Source organism: Panthera tigris, chromosome B1 (genome assembly GCF_018350195.1).
Source record: "Panthera tigris isolate Pti1 chromosome B1, P.tigris_Pti1_mat1.1, whole genome shotgun sequence".
NCBI classification, from domain to species: Eukaryota; Metazoa; Chordata; class Mammalia; order Carnivora; family Felidae; genus Panthera; species Panthera tigris.
In genome coordinates this window covers 54,987,548-55,010,381 of record NC_056663.1, presented here as the reverse complement: position 1 = coordinate 55,010,381, position 22,834 = coordinate 54,987,548, and the positions used below count along the sequence as shown (strand labels likewise).

General features: G+C 35.0%; 2 protein-coding genes across 9 annotated transcripts in view; one reads left to right on the top strand and one right to left on the bottom strand.

Annotated features, from left to right (window-relative positions):
- Window positions 1–22,834, top strand: part of SAP30 (Sin3A associated protein 30) — a 45,290-nt gene that overhangs the window by 13,808 nt on the left and 8,648 nt on the right. For 4 of the 8 annotated variants that reach the window (XM_042983604.1, XM_042983605.1, XM_042983609.1 and 1 more), the window contains exon 4: window positions 1,231–1,292. In XM_042983604.1, the coding sequence (XP_042839538.1) occupies window positions 1,231–1,292 (62 nt within the window). Of the gene's footprint in view, window positions 1–1,230; window positions 1,293–8,956; window positions 9,028–20,380; window positions 20,592–22,834 lie in introns of those variants that run through there. The other 4 variants (XM_042983602.1, XM_042983603.1, XM_042983607.1 and 1 more) reach the window with 3 other exon arrangements.
- On the bottom strand, window positions 873–22,810 carry SCRG1 (stimulator of chondrogenesis 1). The gene is made up of 3 exons (XM_007097149.3): window positions 22,684–22,810; window positions 3,512–3,767; window positions 873–1,106 (listed from the first exon to the last, which is right to left on the bottom strand). Exons 2-3 carry the CDS (start codon window positions 3,751–3,753, stop codon window positions 1,052–1,054), a joined length of 297 nt encoding a protein of 98 aa, XP_007097211.1. The 5' UTR covers window positions 3,754–3,767; window positions 22,684–22,810; the 3' UTR covers window positions 873–1,051.

Here is a 22,834-nt window from a genome sequence, read left to right as displayed (position 1 = left end):
TCTGTGCTGACAGCTCAGAGCCTGGAGCCTGTTTCAGATTCTGTGTCTCCCTCTCTCTCTGCCCCTCCCCTGCTCATGCTCTGTCTCTGTCTGTCTCAAAAATAAATAAACATTAAAAAAATTTTTAAAAAAAATAATAATTTTGAGAATAGAGCTATATGTGTGAGTGTGCAGTGTATGGGCTTTGGAATTAGAACTCTGTTCAAATTCTGCCTTGATTTTTAGCAATTATCTTAAGTTAGCATCTGAAAAATGGGTTTAAGAATACTTACCATGAAGGTTTTGTTGTTTTTTGGGAGAGTGAAGTGAAAATGGACTTGAAATATTTGGCATACATAATAATATGTACTTAAATATTGGCTCCCTTTTGTCTTTTTTTTTTTTTTTTTTTTAAGTAAACTCTATGCCCAACATGGGGCTGGAACTCAGGACCCTGGTCTACCAACTAAACCAGCCAGGTGCCCCAGTCCTTTTACCCTCTTACTACAAAACTTCTAGATTCCCTTCTAAGAACTTCAGTATATATCTGATTCTTTCCATTAGGTTTACATGGTCAGTAACTATCAACTAAGAACTAAAAGTTCTCCACCTTTGAGCCAGGATTATGGCTATTCAACTATTCAAAAATTTTTCTACTGAGCCTACTGAACACCTCACAATTGAAAATTTTCTAGGCAAAATTTTTCTTTTCTTTGTTTGTTTATTTTTTTTTTTTAAAGTAGGCTTCACACCCAGCACAGAGCCCAAACTTACAACCCTGAGATTACTAGACCTGAAATGAGATCAAGAGTCAGATGCTTAACCAACTAAGCCACCCAGGTGCCACTCTAACCAAAATTTTTAACCAGTATCAACAATCTCCACAGAGAAAATTCAAATTGAAATATTTTTTATTACTACTTATTTAACTCAAGTTTACTGTTTTAGACAAGTAAGAATGTATAGAATCTGTGCTTTATTGCACTGGATAGAAACTTGAAATGCAGTTATGTTGATATAGTGCAGTATGTGGGAAATGAAAGATGATGTTCTCTGGAATACATGAAGATTCTCAGTGATTGTTGCAAGGAATCACAAAAGAGATCTTTGGTCCAAAGAAGATATCCCTGAAAGAGAGTAGGACACAAGTTAAATTCAGCTGAAAACTGAGATAATAGATATCTATTAATCTTTTCTGGATTAAAAATGGACAATGATTTCCAGGATTTCAGATATAACTATTCTTTTTAGGGAATAAACTACAAAGCGAATGAGTGGGAGGACTTGCCACAGAAGCAACAAAGACCAAGAAGGTAATCAATTCTCCTACTTTCCTCCCATTTGCCATTGATATTATGCTATCCTTTACCTATAAAGAAAAGGAAAAATTAAATGATTTCAAAACCTTATGATCATACCAAAAATACTATTTTTCTGATGTGAGTGGGGATGGGCCATGAAGTTTAAATCTACAGATAAGAAATATAAGGTTAAAAAATTCTTAGAAAAGTCAAAAAACAAATTTCTAGGCTTTATAGGGAAAGGACAAATGTTAAACTATTCAATCCTACTGTTGTTGAAAAGGTCACAAAAGGTAAAGTATAAAAATGCATGGGATAATATAAAATTGTATTACAATGGCTCATTAGAAATACACTTCGTCTGTAAACTACAACATAAGTATAGTTTACTGTGCTGTGTCATATATTTGAAAGTTGCTAAGAGAATAAACCCTAAAAGTTCTCATCACAAGAGAAAAAATTTTTTCTTGAGGTGATGGATGTTAACTAAACTTATTATGATAATCATTATGTAATAGATGTCTATCAAGTTATTATGCTGTACACCTTAAACTTCTACAGTGCTATATGTCAATTATATTTCAATAAAAATGAAAAGAAAACAGGATGGCAAATTAAAATTTGTGTTGACAGTGGAAGGAAAAAGGAAATAAACTTAGCAAAGTAAATCTGTTGGGACTGGGAAAAAGGTAACTAAAATCAGATAGAAAGTACTTTTGTATGTCCAGACTTCTGTTCTCATCCATTAACACAGATGATGACAAAATTATATCATAAAATAAATACAAATACATTTCAGTTAATTGGCTTCAAGTCTTACAATTACAAAAAAGCGAAAATGGTATTTCAATATTAAATGGCATTTCATTTGTGTAGTCTGGGAAAAATTAAGTCATTTTAATGCATCAGTTAACTCAAGTTCTTGATATTTAGTACAAGTGATTCTCAGACTTTCAGCAGAATCACCTACAGGGCTTGTTAAGTCATAATTGCTATGCCTTATCTCCAGCATTCCTGATTCAGTAGGTCTGGTCTAAGGCTCAAGGATAGACATGCATTTTTAACAAGAACTAGGTGACATTGAAACTGCTGTTCTGGGAACCGCACATTAAGAACCAACTGCCTTGTTAAAAAAAAAAATATCTGGTCCAAATCAGAAGACCTGGATTTTAATGTCAGTACTGGTATTAACCAGTTGTGTGGGATAGTGCTGGTCATTTTACCTCTCTGCACCTTTTCTTGATAGGATGATTATATCTGCCCTTTCTATGTCACAGGTTTTTTTTAGAAAAATGAAAATATGATGACCTATGTTGTAAGTAATTTGAAAGAGCTAATTTCAGTATGAAATAGCCAAGATCATAGATTTGAGACTCTTTAGTAACCCAGAGGAAGACGATTTTAAGAACAAGAACCAAAAAAAGTTACTGATTTATCTACCGTTGTATTATACTTAAAATGTGCCTACTTTCCAAATCAGTAGCTAGTTTTTATTTAGTTCATTTCTAGTTAACTTATATATAGAGCTAGAAACTTTTTCTTTGACCATTACCACTTTTCTGCCCAGTTAATTGGTCCTGTTCAGTAGGATCTTTTATCTAAAGCCTTTTATTAGTTCACATTGATTTAAGATATCAACCTTGAAGTTGACCTCTGCTGGCATTTTTTTTTTTTTTTTTTTTTTTTTTTTTTTGTGGTAAAGTCAGGGAATTTAGAATTTAATGTATTGGAGTGTTATTTTCTGGATTTCATTTAGTTTTATTAAAATCTGCCAAACTCTGTTTTTTTAAATGAAAACATTCAGTTCCGTATACAATGGTGATGATTCTAGGAAAAACCTGAGGGGCGCCTGGGTGGCGCAGTCGGTTAAGCGTCCGACTTCAGCCAGGTCACGATCTCGCGGTCCGTGAGTTCGAGCCCCGCGTCAGGCTCTGTCTGGGCTGATGGCTCGGAGCCTGGAGCCTGTTTCCGATTCTGCGTCTCCCTCTCTCTCTGCCCCTCCCCCGTTCATGCTCTGTCTCTCTCTGTCCCAAAAATAAATAAAAAACGTTGAAAAAAAGATTTTTTTAAAAAAAGAAAAAAAGAAAAAAAAAAAAAAACCTGAGATTTAATTAGGATTTTACTAAAGAAGGGTGGTTAATTTCAGCAAACACATTATAAAGTTTGTCTTAAAAAAAGAGTTGTTGTGCATACATTTCATAGCTATATACTTTGCAATTACATTTCCTTACTTTGGGCAGCAGAGCAATTCGCTGAAGTTGCAGTAACAGATCATCTCACATCCCTTCCCATCCCAGAAATGATCCTGGACATTTACATCCATCTTTGTCAGGTCAGCTACTCCCTCTGGAAGGTTGTGACAGTTGCGATCTTGGAGTATCTTTCTGTAGCAAGAGAGGCGATTTGCAGGCATGGCTTGGACTCCTAGCAGCAAAGTTAGGCCAACAGTGACAGCAAGAACTATCAATTTCATTTTGGCTCTTTGCCCTGAGATAGAAAAAAAGCAAAATGTGTCAGTATTTGTTTCTTTTAAAGATGGAATTCATCTGAACATGAAGTTCTGTAGCATTCTCATAAACACTTGGATAGAAAGATTGGTAGTTGATCTTTTCTACTCTTTTCTTTGTGTTTCTCAGTGTAATTTTATGACTACTGACAATAAAAATCCCATAGAATAATTGTTTAAAATCAAATGCCTGGGTTCCACAAAGAAACATTAAATATGAAATGCTGGGGACTGGGAGAGGTGATAGTAAGAGCCAGAATCCGCAATTTTAAGTATTCAAAGTAATTTTTTGTTTTTGGTACATTCAGCAGAGAAAAACTGCTCTTTAAGGTGGTTAAACTCAAGTGAATTTGTAGGACAAATATCATCGAGTTTACTGGTTCTTGATTTGCATATTCTAACAACATTGTCCAAGAAGTTGGGTTCCAGCCTGCAGGAATAAAAAAACTATCTATTCTGACATTGACAAATGATAGTCTACACATATATTTATTGCTCAATTAAGTTTTTTAAATCCAGCAGAATTATTTTGGGGCTCATTTTTGTTGCAAATTTTTAGTAATATTGTGAAGTTTTATCCCACATAGATTACTTCATCTTCACCTTGGTTGAAAACAGAGGCTTGAATTCCCCCTGATAAACATTTAGCCTGTTCTTGAACACCTACCATGCTGGGGAGCTCATTATTGACTAAGTCAACATAAACTCCACTGATGCAGTTCTAACATTTCCCTTACTGTAAAGTATTTTTCTGTAGCTCCTACCAAACCAGTCCCAGTTTGAGTTCTTGGGGTCATACCAAACAAGTGTAATTCCTCTTCCAGGAGATAATTCTTTAAATACGGTATTTGCATACAACTGTGGAATAGTCCTCATCTATTTAATCAGGTTTCTCTGGCTTTCATGTTAGACATGAAAAGGTGAGGCTATTGTAGTAAAGGAAACTAGCAAAATAGTGGAGGAATCAGATCAGAATCCACAGCCATTCAGATTTAATCTTGATGCCAAAGTATCTTTCCTACCATGAAGTATTAAAAATTGGGGAAGAGGGGCACCTGGATGGCTCAGTCATTTAAGCGTTGAACTCTTAATTTTGGCTCAGGTCATGATCTCGTGGCTCAGGGAATTGAGCCCTGTGTTGGGTTCTGTGCTGACAGCACAGACTCTCTCTCAAAATAAATAAATTGACTCTCTCTCAAAAGAAATACACAAACATTAAAAAAAGAGAGGAAGATATATATGTATATCGTACTTTGAAGGAAAACAATGTTGTTGAAAGGAAATTTTGTATGAAGTTTTCAATGGTTAGATACATCTCAAAGGTGAATTAATTTAGGTAAGATTATGGATTTTACAGAAGGACAATTTTAGAGTAGTTTTTGGTTTATAATAAAATTGAAAGGAAGGTACAGATTTCCCATATACTCCCTGCCCTCACACATGCATAGTCTTCCAGATATCAACTTCACTCACCAGAATGGTACTTTTTTTTTTCATTTGTTTTTAAATGTTTATTTATTTTTGAGAGACAGACAAAGCATGAGTTGGGGAAGGGCAGAGAAAGTGAGGAAGACGGAATCTGAAGCAGGCTCCAGGCTCTGAGCTGTCAGCACAGAGCCCCATGCAGGGCTCAAACTCACGAACCGTGAGATCATGACCTGAGCCAAAGTCGTACACTTAACCAACTAAGCCATCCAGGTGCCCCCAGAATGTTACTTTTTTTCTTAAACCAATGATGAACCTACCTGGCACATCACAATCTCCCCAAATCCATACTTTAACTTAAGGTTCATGCTTGGTGTTGTACATTCTTTGGTTTGGACAAATGTATAATGACATTTCTCTATCATTATAATATCATACAGAGTATTTTCACAGCCCTAAAAGTCTTCTGTGATATACGTATACATCTCTCCCTCCTTAACCCATGGCAGCTATTGGTGTTTTTTATTGTCTTTATAGTTTTACCTTTTCCAGAATGTCATATAGTTGCAATCATACCATATGTAGCCTTTACAAATTGGCTTCTTTCACTTAGTAAAATGCATTTAAGTTTCCTCTATGTCTTTTCGTTTCATGACAGCTCATTTCTTTTAGTACTAAATGATATTCTATTGTCTGGATGTACCACAGTTTATCCATTTACCTACTCAAGGACATTGGTTATTTCCAATTTTTGGCAATTATGAATAAAACTGCTGTAAATATCTATGGGCCAGTTCAACTCCTGTGGATAAATACCAAAGTGCACAATTGCAGGTTATGTGATAAGAATATGTTTAGTTTTACAAGAAACTGCTAAACTGTATTCCAAAGTGACTGTACCATTTTGCATAGCCACCAGCAACATTTGAGAATTCCTGTTGTTCCATACCCTCACCAGTATTTGGTGTGGTCAGTGTTCTGGATTTTGAACATTCTAATAGGTGTGTAGGGGTATCTTATTGTTGTTTTAATTTGTATTTCCTTGATGACATATGATGTGGAGCATCTTTTCATACATACATTTACCATCTGTATATCTTCTTTGGTGAGGTGTCTGTTAAGGTCTTTGACCTTTTTTTTTTTTTTTTTTTTTTTTTTTTTTTTTTTTTTTTTTTTTTGAGAGAGAGCACACAAGCAAGGGAGAGGGGCAGAAGGAGAGAGAGAGAGGGAGGGAGAGAATCTTAAGCAGGCTCCACACTCAGCACAGAGCCCAATGTGGGGCTTGTTCCTGTGACCCTAGGATCATGACCTGAGCCACGATCATGACCTGAGCTGAAATCAAAAGTATGACACTCAACCAACTGAGCCACCCAGGCACCCCATTTGGCCTATTATTTAATCATTGGTTGTTTTCCTATTGTTGAGTTTTAATAAATTTTTGTACATGCTAGATAGCAGCCCTTTATCAGATGTGTCTTTTACAAATATTCTCTCCTAGCCTGTGGCTTGTTGTCTAATTCTCTTGACATTTTCTTTCACAGAGAAATTTTAACTGATATATAGTTTAATTTATTAATTATTTCTTTTGTGGATCATATCTTTGATGTTGTCTCTAAAAAGACATCACCATATCCAGAGCCATCTAGGTTTTTTTTCCTGTGTTAATCTTCTTGGAGGTTTATAGATGTGAATTTTCCTATTAGGTCTGTAATCCATTTTGAGTTAAGTTTTGTGAAGGATGTAGAGTCTGTAGATTCATTTTGTTGCATGTGGATGTGCAGTTGTTCCAGCACCATTTGGGAAGACACTCTCTTTGCCCATTGTATTGCCTTTGTTCCTTTGTCAAAGATCTGTTGACTATACTTTTGGGATTCCTTTTCTGAGCTCTACTCTGTTCCGTTAAACTATTTGTCTATTTTTTTTATCAGTATCACACTGTTCTGATTACTGCAGTTTTATAATAAATCTTAAAATCAAGTAGCATCAGTTCTCCAGCTTTGTTCTTCTCCTTCAATATTGTGTTGACTATTCTGGGTCTTTTGCCTCTCCATATAAACTTTAGAATCATTTTGTCAGTATCCACAAAATAACTTTTGGGGATTTTGATTGGGATTGCATTGAATCTGTAGATCAAGATGGGAAGAATTAACATCTTGACTATATTGCATCTTTCTATCCATGAATATGGAATATCTCTCCATTTAATGCTTTGATTTTATTCAACTGAGTTTTATAGTTTTTCTCGTGTAGATCTTGTATATATTTTGTTAGATTTATACCTAAATAGTTTATTTTGGGGGCACTAATATAAATGGTATTGTGTTTAGTGTGTTTAGTTTAAAATTCCACTTATTCATTGTTAGTATGTTGGAAAGCAATTGATGCTTCAATATTAACTTTATATCCTACAACTTTGCTTTAATTACTTACAAGTGCTGTAAGTTTTTTGTTGTTGTTGTTGTTGATTCTTTTGGATTTTCTGCATAAATGATCATGTCATCTGCAAAGATAGTATTATGTCTTCTTTCCTACTTTATATGCCTTTTATTTCCTTTACTTGCCTTATTACATTAGCAAGGACTTTCAGTATGATAGAGTGGTGAGGGCATGTTCTTGCTTTGTTCCTGATCTTAGGAAAGATTTGAGTTTCTCACCATTAAGGATGTTAGCTGTAGGTTTTTTGTAGATAGTCTTTCTCAAATTGAGAAAGTTCCCCTCTATTTCTCGTTTACTGAGAGATTTTATTATGAATGGGTATTAGGTTTCCTGAAATGATTTTTCTGCATCTACTGATATGATAATGTGATTTTTCTTTTTTAGCCAACTGATATGATGGATTACATTAATTGATTTTCAAATGTTGAGCCAGCCTTGCATACATCAATCACTTGATTGTACCATATCATTCTTTTTATTCTTGTTTGGATTCAATTTGCTAATATTTTGCTGAGAATTTTTGCATCCATGTTCATGAGAAATATTGGTCTTACTTTCTTCTCCTGTAATGTCTTTTTCTGGTCTTGGCATTATAGAATGAGTTAGAAAATATTCCCTCTGCTTCTATCCTTTGAAAGAGATTGTAGAGAATTGGTATAATTTCTTCCTCAAATGTTTCATAAAATTTTCCAGGGAAATCATTTGAGTCTGGTGCTTTCTGTGTGCAGAGATTATTAATTACTAATTATTAATTAATTAATAATTAAATAATTATTGATATTAATTATTATTAATTTCTCTCATAGATATATATCTATTCAGATTGTCTATATCTGTGTGAATTTTGGCAAACTGTGCCTTGTAAGAAGTTGGTTCACTCATCTAGCTTAACAGATTTATGGGCATAGAGTTGTTCATAGTATTGCTTTATTATCCTTTCAATTTCCATGGGATCTGTAGTGATGTTCCTTCTTTCATTTCTGATGTTAGTAGTTTGTGTACTCTTTCTTTTCTTAGTTTGCTTGGCTAGAGGCTTGTTGATTTTTTAAATCTTTTTAAAGAACCAACTTTTGGTTTCATTGATTTTCTCTATTGATTTCCTGTTTTTAATTTCATTGATTTCTGCTCTAATTGTTTGTTATTAAAGTATTGATTTTTATTTTCTTTTTATTGTGAAAAACTTCAAGTATATACAAAAGTAGAGAAAACAATTTAATGAACCTCCATATACTTCTCTGCTAACTTCAATTATTGTCACCCCTTCACCTCTCTTATTTCCACCTATACCTCCACTTTTTTTCTCCCTCAGTTTTGGGTACTTTGAAGCAAATTCTAGGCGTCTCATCTTATCTACAAATATTTCAGTATATTTCACTAAAGGTAAGGACTTTTTGAAAACATAACACAATATTCTTTATCACCAAAAATATTTAATAATTTCTTCATATCATCCAATTGTTTGATATCAAATATCATAAGTCATTGTTTAAATTTTTCCACTTCTCCTAATTTCCTCCTTTTATTTTTTTATTGAAGTATAGTCAATATATTATATTAGTTTCAAGTGTATAACATAGTGTTTCAGCAGTTATGTACATTATGAAATGCTCACCATGATAAAATGTAGTTACCATCTGTCATTATACAAAGTTATTACCATATTGTTGACTATATTCCCTATACTGTAATTTTTATCCCTGTGACTTATTTAATTTATAACTGAGAATGGGTTCACAGAGATAGAACAAATAATCCTAAAATTTATATGGAACCAGAAAAGACCCTGAATAGCCAAAGCAATCTTGAAAAAGAAAACCAAAGCAGGAGGCATCACAATCCCAGACTTCAAGCTATACTACAAAGCTGTAACCATCAAAACAATATGATACTGGCACAAGAAGAGACACTCAGATCAATGGAACAGAATAGAGAACCCAGAAATGGACCCACAAACGTATGGCCAACTAATCTTTGACAAAGCAGGAAAGAATATCCAATGGAATAAAGACAGTCTCTTCAGCAAGTGGTGCTGGGAAAACTGGACAGTGACATGCAGAAGAATGAACCTGGACCACTTTCTTACACCATACACAAAAATAAACTCAAAATGGATGAAAAACTTCAATGTAAGACATGAAGCCATCAAAATCCTTGAGGAGAAAGCAGGCAAAAACCTCTTTGATCTTGGCCGCAGCAACTTCTTACTCAATACATCTCGGGAGGCAAGGGAAACAAAAGCAAAAATGAACTACTGGGACCTCATCCAAATAAAAACTTCTGCACAGCGAGGGAAACAGCAAAACTAAAAGGCAACCAACAGAATGGGAGAAGATATTTGCAAATGACATATCAGATAAAGGGTTAGTATCCAAAACTATAAAGAACTTATCAAACTCAATACCCAAAAAACATAATCCAGTGAAGAAATGGGCAAAAGACATGAATAGACACTTCTCCAAAGAAGACACCCAGATGGCCATCTGACACATGAGAAAATGCTCAACATCACTCATCATCAGGGAAATACAAATCAAAGCCACAATGAGATACCACCTTACACCTGTCAGAATGGCTAACATTAACAACTCAGGCAACAACAGGTGTTGGCGAGGATGCAGAGAAAGAGGATCTCTTTTGCATTGTTGGTGGGAATGCAAGCTGGTGCAGCCACTCTGGAAAACAGTATGGAAGTTCCTCAAAAGACTAAAAATAGAACTAACCTACGATCCAGCAATTGCACTACTAGGCATTTATCCACAGGATACAGGTGTGCTGTTTTGAAAGGACACCTGCACCCCCATGTTTATAGCAGCACTATCAACAATAGCCAAAGTATGGAAAGAGCCCAAATGTCCATCGATGGATGAATGGATAAAGAAGATGATATATATATACATATATGTATATATGTATATATATGTATATATATGTATATGTATATATATATGTTTATTATATATATATATGTATATATGTTTATACACACACACACAATGGAGTATTACTTGGCAATCAAAAAGAATGAAATCTTGCCATTTGCAACTACGTGGATGGAACTGGAGGGTACTATGCTAAGTGAAATTAGTCAGAGAAAGACAAAAATCATATGAATTCACTCATATGAGGACTTTGAGAGACAAAACAGACGAACACAAGGAAGGAAACAAAAATAATATAAAAACAGGGAGGGAGACAAAACAGAAGAGACTCATAAATATGGAGAACAAACTAAGGGTTACTGGAGGGGTTTTGGGAAGGGGGGATGGGCTAAATGGGTAAGGGGCACTAAGGAATCTACTCCTGAAATCATTGTTGCTCTGTATGCTAACTAATTTGGATGTAAATTTAAAAAAAATTAAAAATAAAATTTAAAAAAATGTGGAAAGTTAAAAAAATAAATTAAAAAAAAATAACTGGAGAATGGGTACCTCTTAATCTCTTCCACCTATTTTGCCTATTCTCCAACCCCTCTCCTTGGACAACCACTAGTTCTCTATATTTATGAATCTTGTTTCTCTTTTTTGTTTTTATTTTTGTTTTTGTTTGTTAGATTACACATATAAGTGAAGTCATGGCATTTTATGTTTCTCTGACTTATTTCACTTGTTTTCTCTTTCTTTTAGTTCAAAATATTCTAAAATTTCTCTTGCAATTTCTTTTTAACACCAATATGTTATTTAGAATTATGTTAATCTCCACCTATTTTGGGATTTTCCAGTTCTCTTTCTGTTACTGATTTTTAGTTTAATTCCATTATGATCTGAGAGAAGACACTGTACAATTTGTGTTCTTTTCCATTTATTAAGTTGTGTTTTATGGCCCAGATCTCTGGGCTGTTTTATGATCTCTGTCTTGGTGAATGTCCCATGTGATTGTGAGAAGAATGTCTATTTTGCTATTATTGGGTGAAGTAGTCTATAGATGTCAATTATATTCAGTCCATTGGTGGTGGTGTTGAGTTCTGTTGTGTCCTTACTGATTTTCTGCCTGCTGGATCTGTCCATTTCTGTGGGATATTGAAATATATGATAAATAATAGATTCATCTCTTTTTCCTCACAATCCTATCAGTTTTTACCTAGTGAAGTTTGATGCTCTTTTGTTAAACACATACCCATTAAGAATTGCTATGTCTTACCAGAGCATTCACCCCTTTATCATTATGTAATATCCTACTTTATTCCTGATAACCGTCTTTTGGTATCTACTCTGTCTCGAATAAATATAGCTGCTCCTGCTTTCTTCAGTTAGTGTTAGTATGGTGTATTTTTCTCCATCCATTTACTTTTTATCTATATATGTCTTTATTTATTTTTTTAAGATTTTGAGTAATCTCTACACTCAACATGGGACTTGAACTCACTACCCCAAGACCAAGAGTCACATGTTTCTCCAACTGAGCCAGCCAGGCACCCTTTTATGTGTCTTTATACTTGAAGTAGGTATCTTATAGAAAACATACAGTTGGGTCATGTTTTTTTTTTCTTCTTTATAACATCATTCTCAATTCTTTACTAAAACTTATAATAACTACCACAACAAGATACCACAGTTTGGATATAATATCAAAATGGCTTTGGATAAGCCACAGTTTCTGGCTTAAACAACAGAAATTTATTTCTCACTGTTCTGGAAGCTGGAAGTCAAAGATCCCAGCAGATTTGTCCTCTCTCATTGGCTACCAGCTGGCCTCTTTCTCAACGTGTCCTCACATTGCTTTTCTCCTGTGCATACGTGGAGAGAGAAAGAAGTGTCTGGTGTTTCTTCCTTTTCTTCAGTCCTATCAGATTAAGACCCTGCCCTTATGACCTCATTTAATCTTAATTACCTCCTAAAAGACCTTATCTCTAAATACAGTTACATTGGAGGTCAGAACGTCAACATACGAATTTGGAGGGGGACACAATTTAGTCTATAGCATTTACTATTCAATAGGAAAGGTACTTAAGAACAAACCTTTAATGTGGATGATCCATAAAATCTACCAGTCAACAATAGTCAACCAGCATGACGAATGATGAGAATTTTGTTGGGTAATCTATTTTTAAATTTGTAATACCATCAATCCTACTTTAGAGCAAGAGCTTCTACATGATTTTTAATTTATTTGTTCAACCAACCAACTAATCAAAAGCAAAGATGAAACAAAACCAACCTCCCTCTTAAATATTACTGAATTTTTCAGTATGACTTGAATTTTATCACTAAAACAAATAAAAACAATTATAATCTGGTCATGCTTTTATTCAAACATCATTGCTGCCTTCAGAGATCCTTTTATTATTTGACCCAGAGGAGGATTGTATTTAAAGATGTTAGAATGGCACAGGTATAAACATAAATAATTAAAATGGGAAAAAAGATATAGATATGAGCAATCATTTTATTTTTCTTAACCAAAATTCAGCGCAGAGAAGTGGAAGATAACAATTTGAATTTAGAATAATTGAATCTAAACATTTCATGAACTTGAGGAAATGTTCATAAAATGGGGAATATTAAAATAAAATTATCCTGAATGTATAGTTTTCACGTATAAATAACAAAGCACAAAAAATGGTAAATATGTATATACATATACAATGGGATATTATTCAGCCATAAAAAAGAATGAAATCTTGCCATCTTCAACAACATGAATAGAGCTAGAGAGAATAATGCCAAGTGAAATAAGTCAGTCAGAGAAAGACAAACCCCATATGATCTCACTCATATGTAGAATTTAAGAAACAAAACAAATGAGCAAAGGAAAAAAAGAGAGAGAGAAACCAAGAAACAGACTCCCAACTACAGTAAACAAACTGATAGTTATAAGAAGGGAGGTAGGTGGAGAGATGGGTGAAATAGAAAATGTGGATTAAAGAGTACACTTATCTCAATGGAAAAAAATAATTTAAAAATGCTTTTAAATTATAAAGCATTATATACAAAATTTAACATTGGGTCATGTTTTTTAATCCACTCTGATGATCTGTCTTTTAATTGGTACATTTAGACCATTGACATCCAAAGTGATTATTGATATATTTGGGCTAATATCTACCATATTTGTTTTTGTTTTCTATTTGTTGCCCTTGTTAAATGTTCCTATTTTCTCTTTGACTTTTTTTCTGCCTCTTTTTGTGGTTAATTAAAACCACAAAATGATTCCGTTTTCTCTCCTGTCTTAGCTTATCATTTATACCTTTTTTATTTTACTTTTTTTTTTGAGTGGTTGCCCTGAAGATTGAAATATACATTTGCAACTAATCTATGTCCCCTTTTAAAAAATACTATACCACTTCATGAGCAGTGTGAGTACTCTATAATAACAAATTACCTTAATTCCTTTCTTCATTCCTTGTATCATAACTGTCATTTGTTTCACTTACATATAAGCATAATAAGTATACATGATATATACATAAACATGAATAATTGAATACATTATTACTATTATTTTGAATACACTGTTACCTGTTTGATCAATTAAGAACAAGAAGAATAAGTTTTTCTTTTATGTTTACTTATTCTTTATTTCATGCTCTTCCTTTCTTTATGTAGATCTGAGTTTCTGACCTATATTATTTTCCTTCTCTCAAAAGAACTTGTTTTAGCATCCATCCATGCTAGTTGCAAATGGCAAGATTTCATTCTTTTTGATTGCTGAGTAATACTCCATTGTATATATATACCACATCTTCTTCTTCCATTCATCCATCGATGGACATTTGGGCTCTTTCCATACCTTGGCTATTGTTGATAGTGCTGCTATAAACATGGGGGTGCATGTGTCCCTTCGAAACAGCACACCTGTATCCCATGGATAAATGCCTAGTAGTGCAATTGCTGGGTCATAGGGTAGTTGTGTTTTTGTTTGTTTGTTTGTTTTTGTTTTTGTTTTTGTTTTGAGGAACTTCCATACTGTTTTCCAGAGTGGCTGCACCAGCTTGCATTCCCATAGCTGGTAATCTTTGATTGGATGTCAGACAGTTTAAATTTTGCCTTGTTGGGTACTGGATATTTTTGTATTCTTATAAATATTCTTGTGCTTTGTTCTGGGATATAACTAAGTTCCTTGGAAACAGTTTAATTCTTTCAGGGCTTGCTTTTATGATTTCTTAGGTGGTTCTGACTCAGCCAAGGGCTAATTATTCCTCACTATTGAAGCCATTTCTTCCTGAGTATCCTATCCAATGGTCAATGAGTTACAAGTTTTTTCAGTCTGTCTGCAAGTATGCCTGGCTTTTTGTGAGTGTCATAAACTCTGTTGTCTAATTCTTTCCGATTTTTCCCCCTGACCACGGATAGTTGCCTCATTTGCACACACATATCAGTGTTCTGAATTCTTCAGTGGGGCCCTCTGCAGACATCCAGCATTCTCTATGTATCTTTCTTCTCTCCAGTACTCTTTCTGTAAATTGTGACTGCTTTGGTCTCTCTGACTCTCTGATCCATTTCTCAATTCAGGTAGTCTGTTGGATTCTGTGTTCCCTCTCCTTTTATTTTTTCAGCCTGGAAATTCCTTTAAGGGAATAGACTGGGGGAAATTATACCTTATTTGTTTCCCATCTCTTATAGGAAGATGTCCTTCCCTGCTTTAAATCCAGTATTTTGACAGAGGTTGTTTCACATGTTTTTTCTGGGGTTGTTGTTGTTGTTGTTGTATCAGAAAAGTGAGTAAATCTGGTTCTTGTTACTCTATTTTGGGTAGAAGCAAAGCTTTCCATATTACTCTTAAATACTATTTGCAGCTATTTCAGGAGGCATATGAAAGACACATACCCAAATCTTACAGATTCTAAAAATGAGCTATATGGTATTTTGATAATTTTAATCCTTAAGCCAAATTCTCAGAACGTTGTTTCTTCCTTCTACAACCTTTCCCAATTTGAATTAATGGTTGCTCTGACTCTCATCTGTTGGATAGGGTAAGTAGCTATTGAGTCCCAAATTACAACAAATAAGACCCATTATGGTTTGCACAAGGAGCCATTCAGGTTGCTCTTCCTACTTCTGGAATGATGCTTGTATATTTTGTTCTAGATTATTCAGGCTGCTGAAAAGTAGCCTGGAATCATTCTTTTATCTTCAGGCTCAAATCTTCATATACTGCTTCAGGTGACTTAGAAATCCTCCACCCAAGGGGCGCCTGGGTGGCCCAGTTGGTTTAATGTCTGACTTTGGCTCAGGTCATGATCTTACGATTTGTGAGTTCAAGCCCCACGTCTGGCTCCACGCTGACAGTGCAGAGCCTATTTGGGTTTCTCTCTCTCTCTCCCTTTCTCTCTTCCCCTCCTTCACTTTTCTCTCTCTCTCTCTCAAAATAAATAAATTTTTAAAAAGTTAGAAAGGATCGGGGCACCTGGGTGGCTCAGTTGGTTGGGCATCCGACTTCAGCTCAGGTCATGATCTCACAGCTCGTGAGTTCGAGCCTCGCGTCGGGCTCTGTGCCAACAACTCAGAGCCTGGAGCCTGCTTCAGATTCTATGTCTCCCTCTTTCTCTGCCCCTCCCCTGTTCGTGCTCTGTATCTCTCTGTCTCAAAAATAAATAAAAACATCAAAAAAATACAAAAAAATAAAGGATCACTAACAATTATTTTGGGGGCAACTGGGTGGCTCAGTCAGTTAAGGATCCATCCCCAACTCAGGTCATGATCTCACATTTAGTAAATTCAAGCTCTACATCAGGCTGTCTGCTGTCAGCACAGAGCCTACTTTGGATCCTCTGTCTCCCTCTGTCTCTGCCTATCCCCTGCACACGTAAGTGTGCATGTGCTCTCTCTCAAAAATAAAAATAAACAAACAAAAGAATTCCTCTGCCCACACCAAAGACCAAGCTGCAAGGGTATCCAGGAGAAGAGCAGCCAATATTGGGAAAGCGAGGGAGTCAAAGAATAGCACTCATGTAGGACTCACTGATACAGTAATTAAGTAATTATGTAAGAAAGAGGAAAACAGGAGCAAGCTCGTTTAATTTGGTTCAATGTAACAGACATTTTTTTAGTGCTTCCTTTATGCCAGGCACTGTCCTAAGTACCAGCAGTACAGAAGAATTCAGAAAATATTAACTAAACCTATCCTCTTCCAATGACTCCAATTCCTTCAACTAAAGCTAAAGTTATTGCAATGGACTCCATATGCAATCTGGCTCTGGTATCTTTCTGAAATTATCTACTCTTCCCCCTTGGTGTTCCTGTTCTAGCTAATCCTCAAATTGCTAGACACCTTATTGCCTTAGGGCCTTTGCACTGGTTAATTCCTCTGCTTTAAAAGCTCTTGCAGGGGCATCTGGGTGTCTCAGTTGGTTAAGCATCGACTCTTGGTTTCAGCTCAGGTTGCGATCTCATGATTTGTGAGATTGAGCCCCACATCTGACTCTGCACTGACAGCATGGAGCCTACTTAGGATTTTCTCTCTCTCTCTCTCTCTCTCTCTCTCTCTCTCTCTCTCTCTCCCCTGTTCCCTGCTTGCATGTTATCTTTCTCAAAATAAATAAATTAATTTAAAAAAAAAAAGAAAAGCTCTTCCAACAAATTAATGGCATGTCTAACTACTCACTCTCTTCAAGTTTTTGTTCACTCTGCTCCTCAATAAAATCTATTCTGTTTAAAACTGTATCTCCCCTCACATATTCTCAATCTGCCTTAATTGCTCTACTTTTTTGTGGCATTTGTGAACTTCTAAATTGTTAAAAATATTATGTCTACCAGAACTTGAATGTAAGCTCCAGGAAGGCAGGGTTTTGTCTGACTTTAAAATGCACTTCCCTATTTCTGTTTTATTTTTTCTTTTTTATCAAAACTATCATTTATTCCAATCAGCTCATACCTGACTTAAAATATATATTTATATGTGTGTGTACTTTTATTAGAAGATTCAACAATAACAACAAAGATCACTTCCCTTTTTTCTAGCCTTTCCTACCAAATTACTCTCTATCAAAAAATTAAGTGTAGGGAGAGAGGTGGAGGGAGAGTTATAAATTCTTTGTAACTTTTTTGCCAATTGTGTTTGAAGAATTTTTCTATTTTATTAGTCAATAGCATTTTTCATATAGTTTTGGTCTCCCTAGGGTTTGTTTTGTTTTGTTTACTATGCAATCATGTTCTTATTTTCAGTGATCTAGCTTAATTTTGTCTAATCCTTGTGGCTTTTGGAAAAAGTTGTGCATTTATTAAACTTGGGCTCTGATTACCCTTTATATATTTCATGCATGTAGGTGTAGTTTGTTCCTGAGTTCATTTCATGACTGTTAACTGCTTAAGCTTTCTTTCCATTAGATAGTTCTAATTATAGCCAGAAACCTGATTGCAAATATTTTTTTAAATACTTAGTAAAAAAGTAATAATACTCAGTATAAAATATGGAAAATAAAGAGAAGAAAAGGTAGAATAAAATTCAACTAGTGTCCACGTTGAGATAAGTGTTGTTAGCATTTTGGTGTCTTTCTTTTTGGTATGCATAAATGAAGGTATTAAGAAGGAGAAATTGAGATGACCAGGGACAGAACACTGGGAAACTAACATTTGTGGACTGGATAGAAGAAAAGTCAGAGAAAGATCTTATAAACCAGGGAAGAAGTTTGAGAAAGAGGTACAGGGTCATAAGATAATGAGAAAAGGTGAAAAGGATAAGCGAGTAAAAAGCTGAGGGCAAACTCATCACAAAGATTGGTAAATATATTCCTCAGAGTATCTCCACTACACCCTGCTGCATAAAAGCAGATGAATTCAAAATCCATATACCACCATTCCCATTCCTTGAACTCTTTTACACGTCTGTGTCTCTGATCAGATACATGATATTGCCACTCAGATGATATTTAATACTGTTAAAATATAAAGTCAGGTAAAATACAGGATAATCAGTTGAATTTGAATTTCAGATAAGTAATAAATAATTTCTAATATAAATATGTCCTAAATATCACATTGTTTCCTTCTCTTGAGTTAATTTTGATAATTTATAGTTTGTTAGAAAATAGCTCATCTGACCCACTTAAAAATATTGCAATAAACATAGAGACCATTTCCTTATAATTAAATAGAAATCCTTCTTCCTCCATTAGGATTTTTATACATGCTGCCTCTCTGCAAGGAATGCTTTTTACTTGCCTGGCTTATTCTTGACTTTCAGGTCTCCATTGAAATATCATTTCTTTAAAGGCTTTCTCTGACCATCCAATCTGAAGTAGTTTCAACTTGATTCTGTCACAGTGCCCTCTTCGTTTTCCTAATAATATTTATCACAATTTAAATTATATACTTATGAGCTTACTCATTTTATGTCTATCATTTCCATAAGACAGAAACTCCATGAAGGCAGTCTGTTTTGTTCACCATCACATACCCAGTGACTAATACAATAATGTGTGGTCCATATATGTAGTAATACATGAATTAATCTCTGAAAACACTTTTTTTTTTTTTTTTATCCTAAGGAAGATCCTGCAGTGGTTCCATGGTATCTAAAATGTGGTGAACTTCTTGGGATTAATCCTAATGCTTTCCTTCCACTTTCCCTCCACATCTACCATTCACCACTGCTCAGTGAATAGAAAGTCAGACCAGTTATCTCTTCAATCCTATATGTGTCTTTGCCTTGTTGTTCCCTCTCACCTCTTCCCTTTCTTTTAATTTCTGACCAAACCATCTATTAAGTACAAACCTTAAACTCATCTCTTTTAAGAAGACTTTCCTGATCCAGCCCATATCACTCTAGTAGCTCCCTTGTTCTATGTGCCTATAGCAGTCATGTGTAATCCATTCTTTTAAGAACTGTGAATTTTATTAAATAATGCCCATTAATGATAGAGAATATGGCTTCAGTTGGAAATGGGAAATTCACTGAAAGGCATTTGGCCATTGAGTAAATTGGTCACTCTGTATTTACCTAGAACCAGGAAGGAAGAGATGGAAACATCATAAAGGGCCTTATAGAATATGATGAAGAGCTTGGATTTTACTGACTATATTAGGAAACCATTGGAAGATTTTTTTTTAAGTTTTATTTGTTTAGAGAGAGAGAGAGAGAGGGCACATGAGCAGGGGTTAGGCAGAGAGAGAGGGAGAGAGAGAGAATCCCAAGCAGGCTCCATGCTGTCAGCATGGATTCAGGGCCCAATCCCATGAACTGTGAGATCATGACCTGAGCCAAATTCAAGAGTTAGACATTTAACTGACTGAGCCACCCAGGTGCCCCACCTCTGGAAGACTTTGATAGAATAGTCACATGATCTGATAATGTCTTAGATAATCCTTGATTGCTCTGTGAAGATGTGTTGTGGTGAGATAAAATTGGAAGAAGAAAAAGGCTATTGGTGAAAGTTGATGGAAGATATGGGGCAAGAGGGAAAAAATCAAGGATATCTGTTAGGTTTTTGACCTGAGTGGTATTAACATTTGTTGAACTGAGGCAGAATCGGTGGGGTCAATTTGGGGGAAATTTAAGAGCAAATTTTCAGACAAGTTAAGTTTGAGATGCCTACTAGACATCCAAGTGAAGAGGTTGAGTAGGCAGTTGAGTATGTGTCTGAAGGTTAGGGCTAGGAATAAAAATTTGAGAGTGATCAGAATGTTTATTGATCATATTTATAGCTATGGGACTGGCAGGGTAGTGAGTATAGATTAAGAAGAGAAGAGGCAAAAGACTGAAACCTGGAGCAAGCCAACATTCAGAGGACTGGAAGAGGAGATGCCAGCGTCATGAAGGCGAGGGCTATAACTACTACATCTTTTGCATCTCTCAACAGTGCCTGCTTTAATACTGGGCTCACAGTAAATGTTCCAAAAACATTCACTGAAAGAATGAACAAATAAATTGCTGGAAAAGTAAGTGGGTATGTTGCCATACCATGAACTTCTTCTGACTATGTCCATGCCAGAGCACAAAATAGTGTTTCTGTCACAGTCTCTCAGTCACATACTATGATGGAAAGTTCCACACCTGGCAAGCACTTACTGGTAGGTTTGTTGTTTTTTTTTTTAAGCACTTTATAAATTACATGTTTGAACTGAAAGTTTCTCTTCTTCTTTTACTTGAGTGCAGATAAATAGCTTTAACTTTTATTTAGCAAGTGGAAAAATGTTTGACCCAGTATGTTCCTGTGATACATTGATTATTTTTTTCATTAGAAGACACCAACCTTAATCCTTGGCAATCCATCAAAACCATATATTTTCATGTGCCAACAAGAGCGAAATGACTTTGGCAAATTTGAAGCAAACTGCTCTATTTTTTTTTTTTCTATTTCAGTTGAAGTACATGCACTTAAAATTCCTCTTGGAGTACATCCACATTACAAAAGAAAATAAAGCTAAAAACTGAATATTTAAAGGAATAAGCAAGATATCCTTAGATAGCTATCTGTTGATTTTTTTGGATTCAAATTTATGTAACTAATATTGTTGCTAAAACTATATGATACTATTCATATCCCAATAGTGGCATAATTTTTAAATGATCAAGGCAGAGGATATAGAATCATGGGCAAGATATTTCTTTCTTTCTTTTTTTTTCAATATATGAAGTTTATTGTCAAATTGGTTTCCATACAACACCCAGTGCTCATCCCAAAAGGATGGGCAAGATATTTCTAATTAAGCAACAAATCATTGCGAGAATCATATAGATAGGGAATTGCAAATTCTGATTGTGTGAGGGTATTTGGCACCAGAAGGCTTTTGAATGGTTAAGTTAAATGAAGACTTAAAAAGAAAACTTATCCCATTTAATGGCCAAAACTAACAGGGCTATGCAGTTTAAGTGTTCGGAGATTTATGGTGCAATACTCATACTGATGTCAATTCTGGGAACTGGTATTAAGAGCAGTGGAATGAAACACAGTTGATGTATTAGACAGAAAGGGCAGTCCATTTTCAGATTTCTTTCAAAACACAGCAAGAGAGAAGCAAAGGCTGTAAAAGCAAACGACAATTCCAGCCCAGAATTTGACATTTAAAGTAACAAAGATTATAGTTGGAAGAGATTAAAATTGCCATCTAGCCTGTGATGTTTCCCATTCATCTTTCTTTGATGATGGAAAAAACACTGTTATTTAAAAAAAAAAAATCTTTCTTTCTCATTAACTGTGTCAGAAGAGGATTGTGGTAGAATGAGCTCTGGAATGGAACTTCTTAAAGTGTGTATTAAAGAAGAGGTGATATTAGTAAGTGGATAAGCCCTTCAAACATCATTAAAACAGATATGATCAGCTTAAGCACCCAAGAGACCTTCATCAGTGGAAAAATGAAGTTCACATCCTCCCTGAAAATGATCTTCCTTCAGGCCTCTGGGAGAATGCTATAAGATGATATTAATACTCAGTCTTGCACCATTCTACTTATTTTCCTGGCCACAATAGATCACCATCGCTGGAGAAAAGGACCCACATTTGGGAGAGCTTTTTACAGCTTGCATAAACTAAGTTAAGGAATTTTAAAGAGGAATTTTTATAAGCCCAAGAAGGAAAAAGTGTTCCCTTTATCTTAGTAGTACAGACACTGTAGTGTGTTCCATGGTGGGAACGCCAAGGATGAATTCAGTGAATTCGCTCTTTGTATCGCACATTTATACCAGTGCCTTTTTAGGAATCAAGATTTTTTAAAAGCAAAAACATTTACTTTCTTAGACATTGCAGTTAACTTCACGTAGAAATAGCTGCTGCATTAAAAGACTAAACTTATATACTCCATCATTCTCACATAGTTCTGAAGAGGTGGAATAACAAGGTCTTGTTACATGGGATCAGATTCAGAGTGGACACGGGCATTAATCAGGAATAACAGTGAGGGAGCTGTCTCTTTTTAAACCTATGATTAAGCGACTCTCCCAGTTAAGGAATAAGCATTTTCTAGTTCTTTTTAATCTGATTATTTTCCTTTATCCCAGGAGGTATCACCTTTGTCAAAATACATCCATCTCCTTAGAGAATGTCTTTCTCTCTGCATTTCTCTTTTGACTCAACACATAAATACATTTCTGCTTTAATCTATAGCAGTAATTTGGAGACAATATGTACTACAAAATTATTTTTAAGGAAAAAAAAATACATACCCTTTCTTCTTCGTTCCTTTTGGTCTTCTTGGCAGAAGAATGTTCTTAAATGCTCCAATTCACTGGGAGAGTTTGGGCAAAAGGAGGAAAAAGGAGGTGCTAGAAGGAGGTCCTTTACAAATAAACCTTTGTCTGCCTTGTCTCTTGCCTA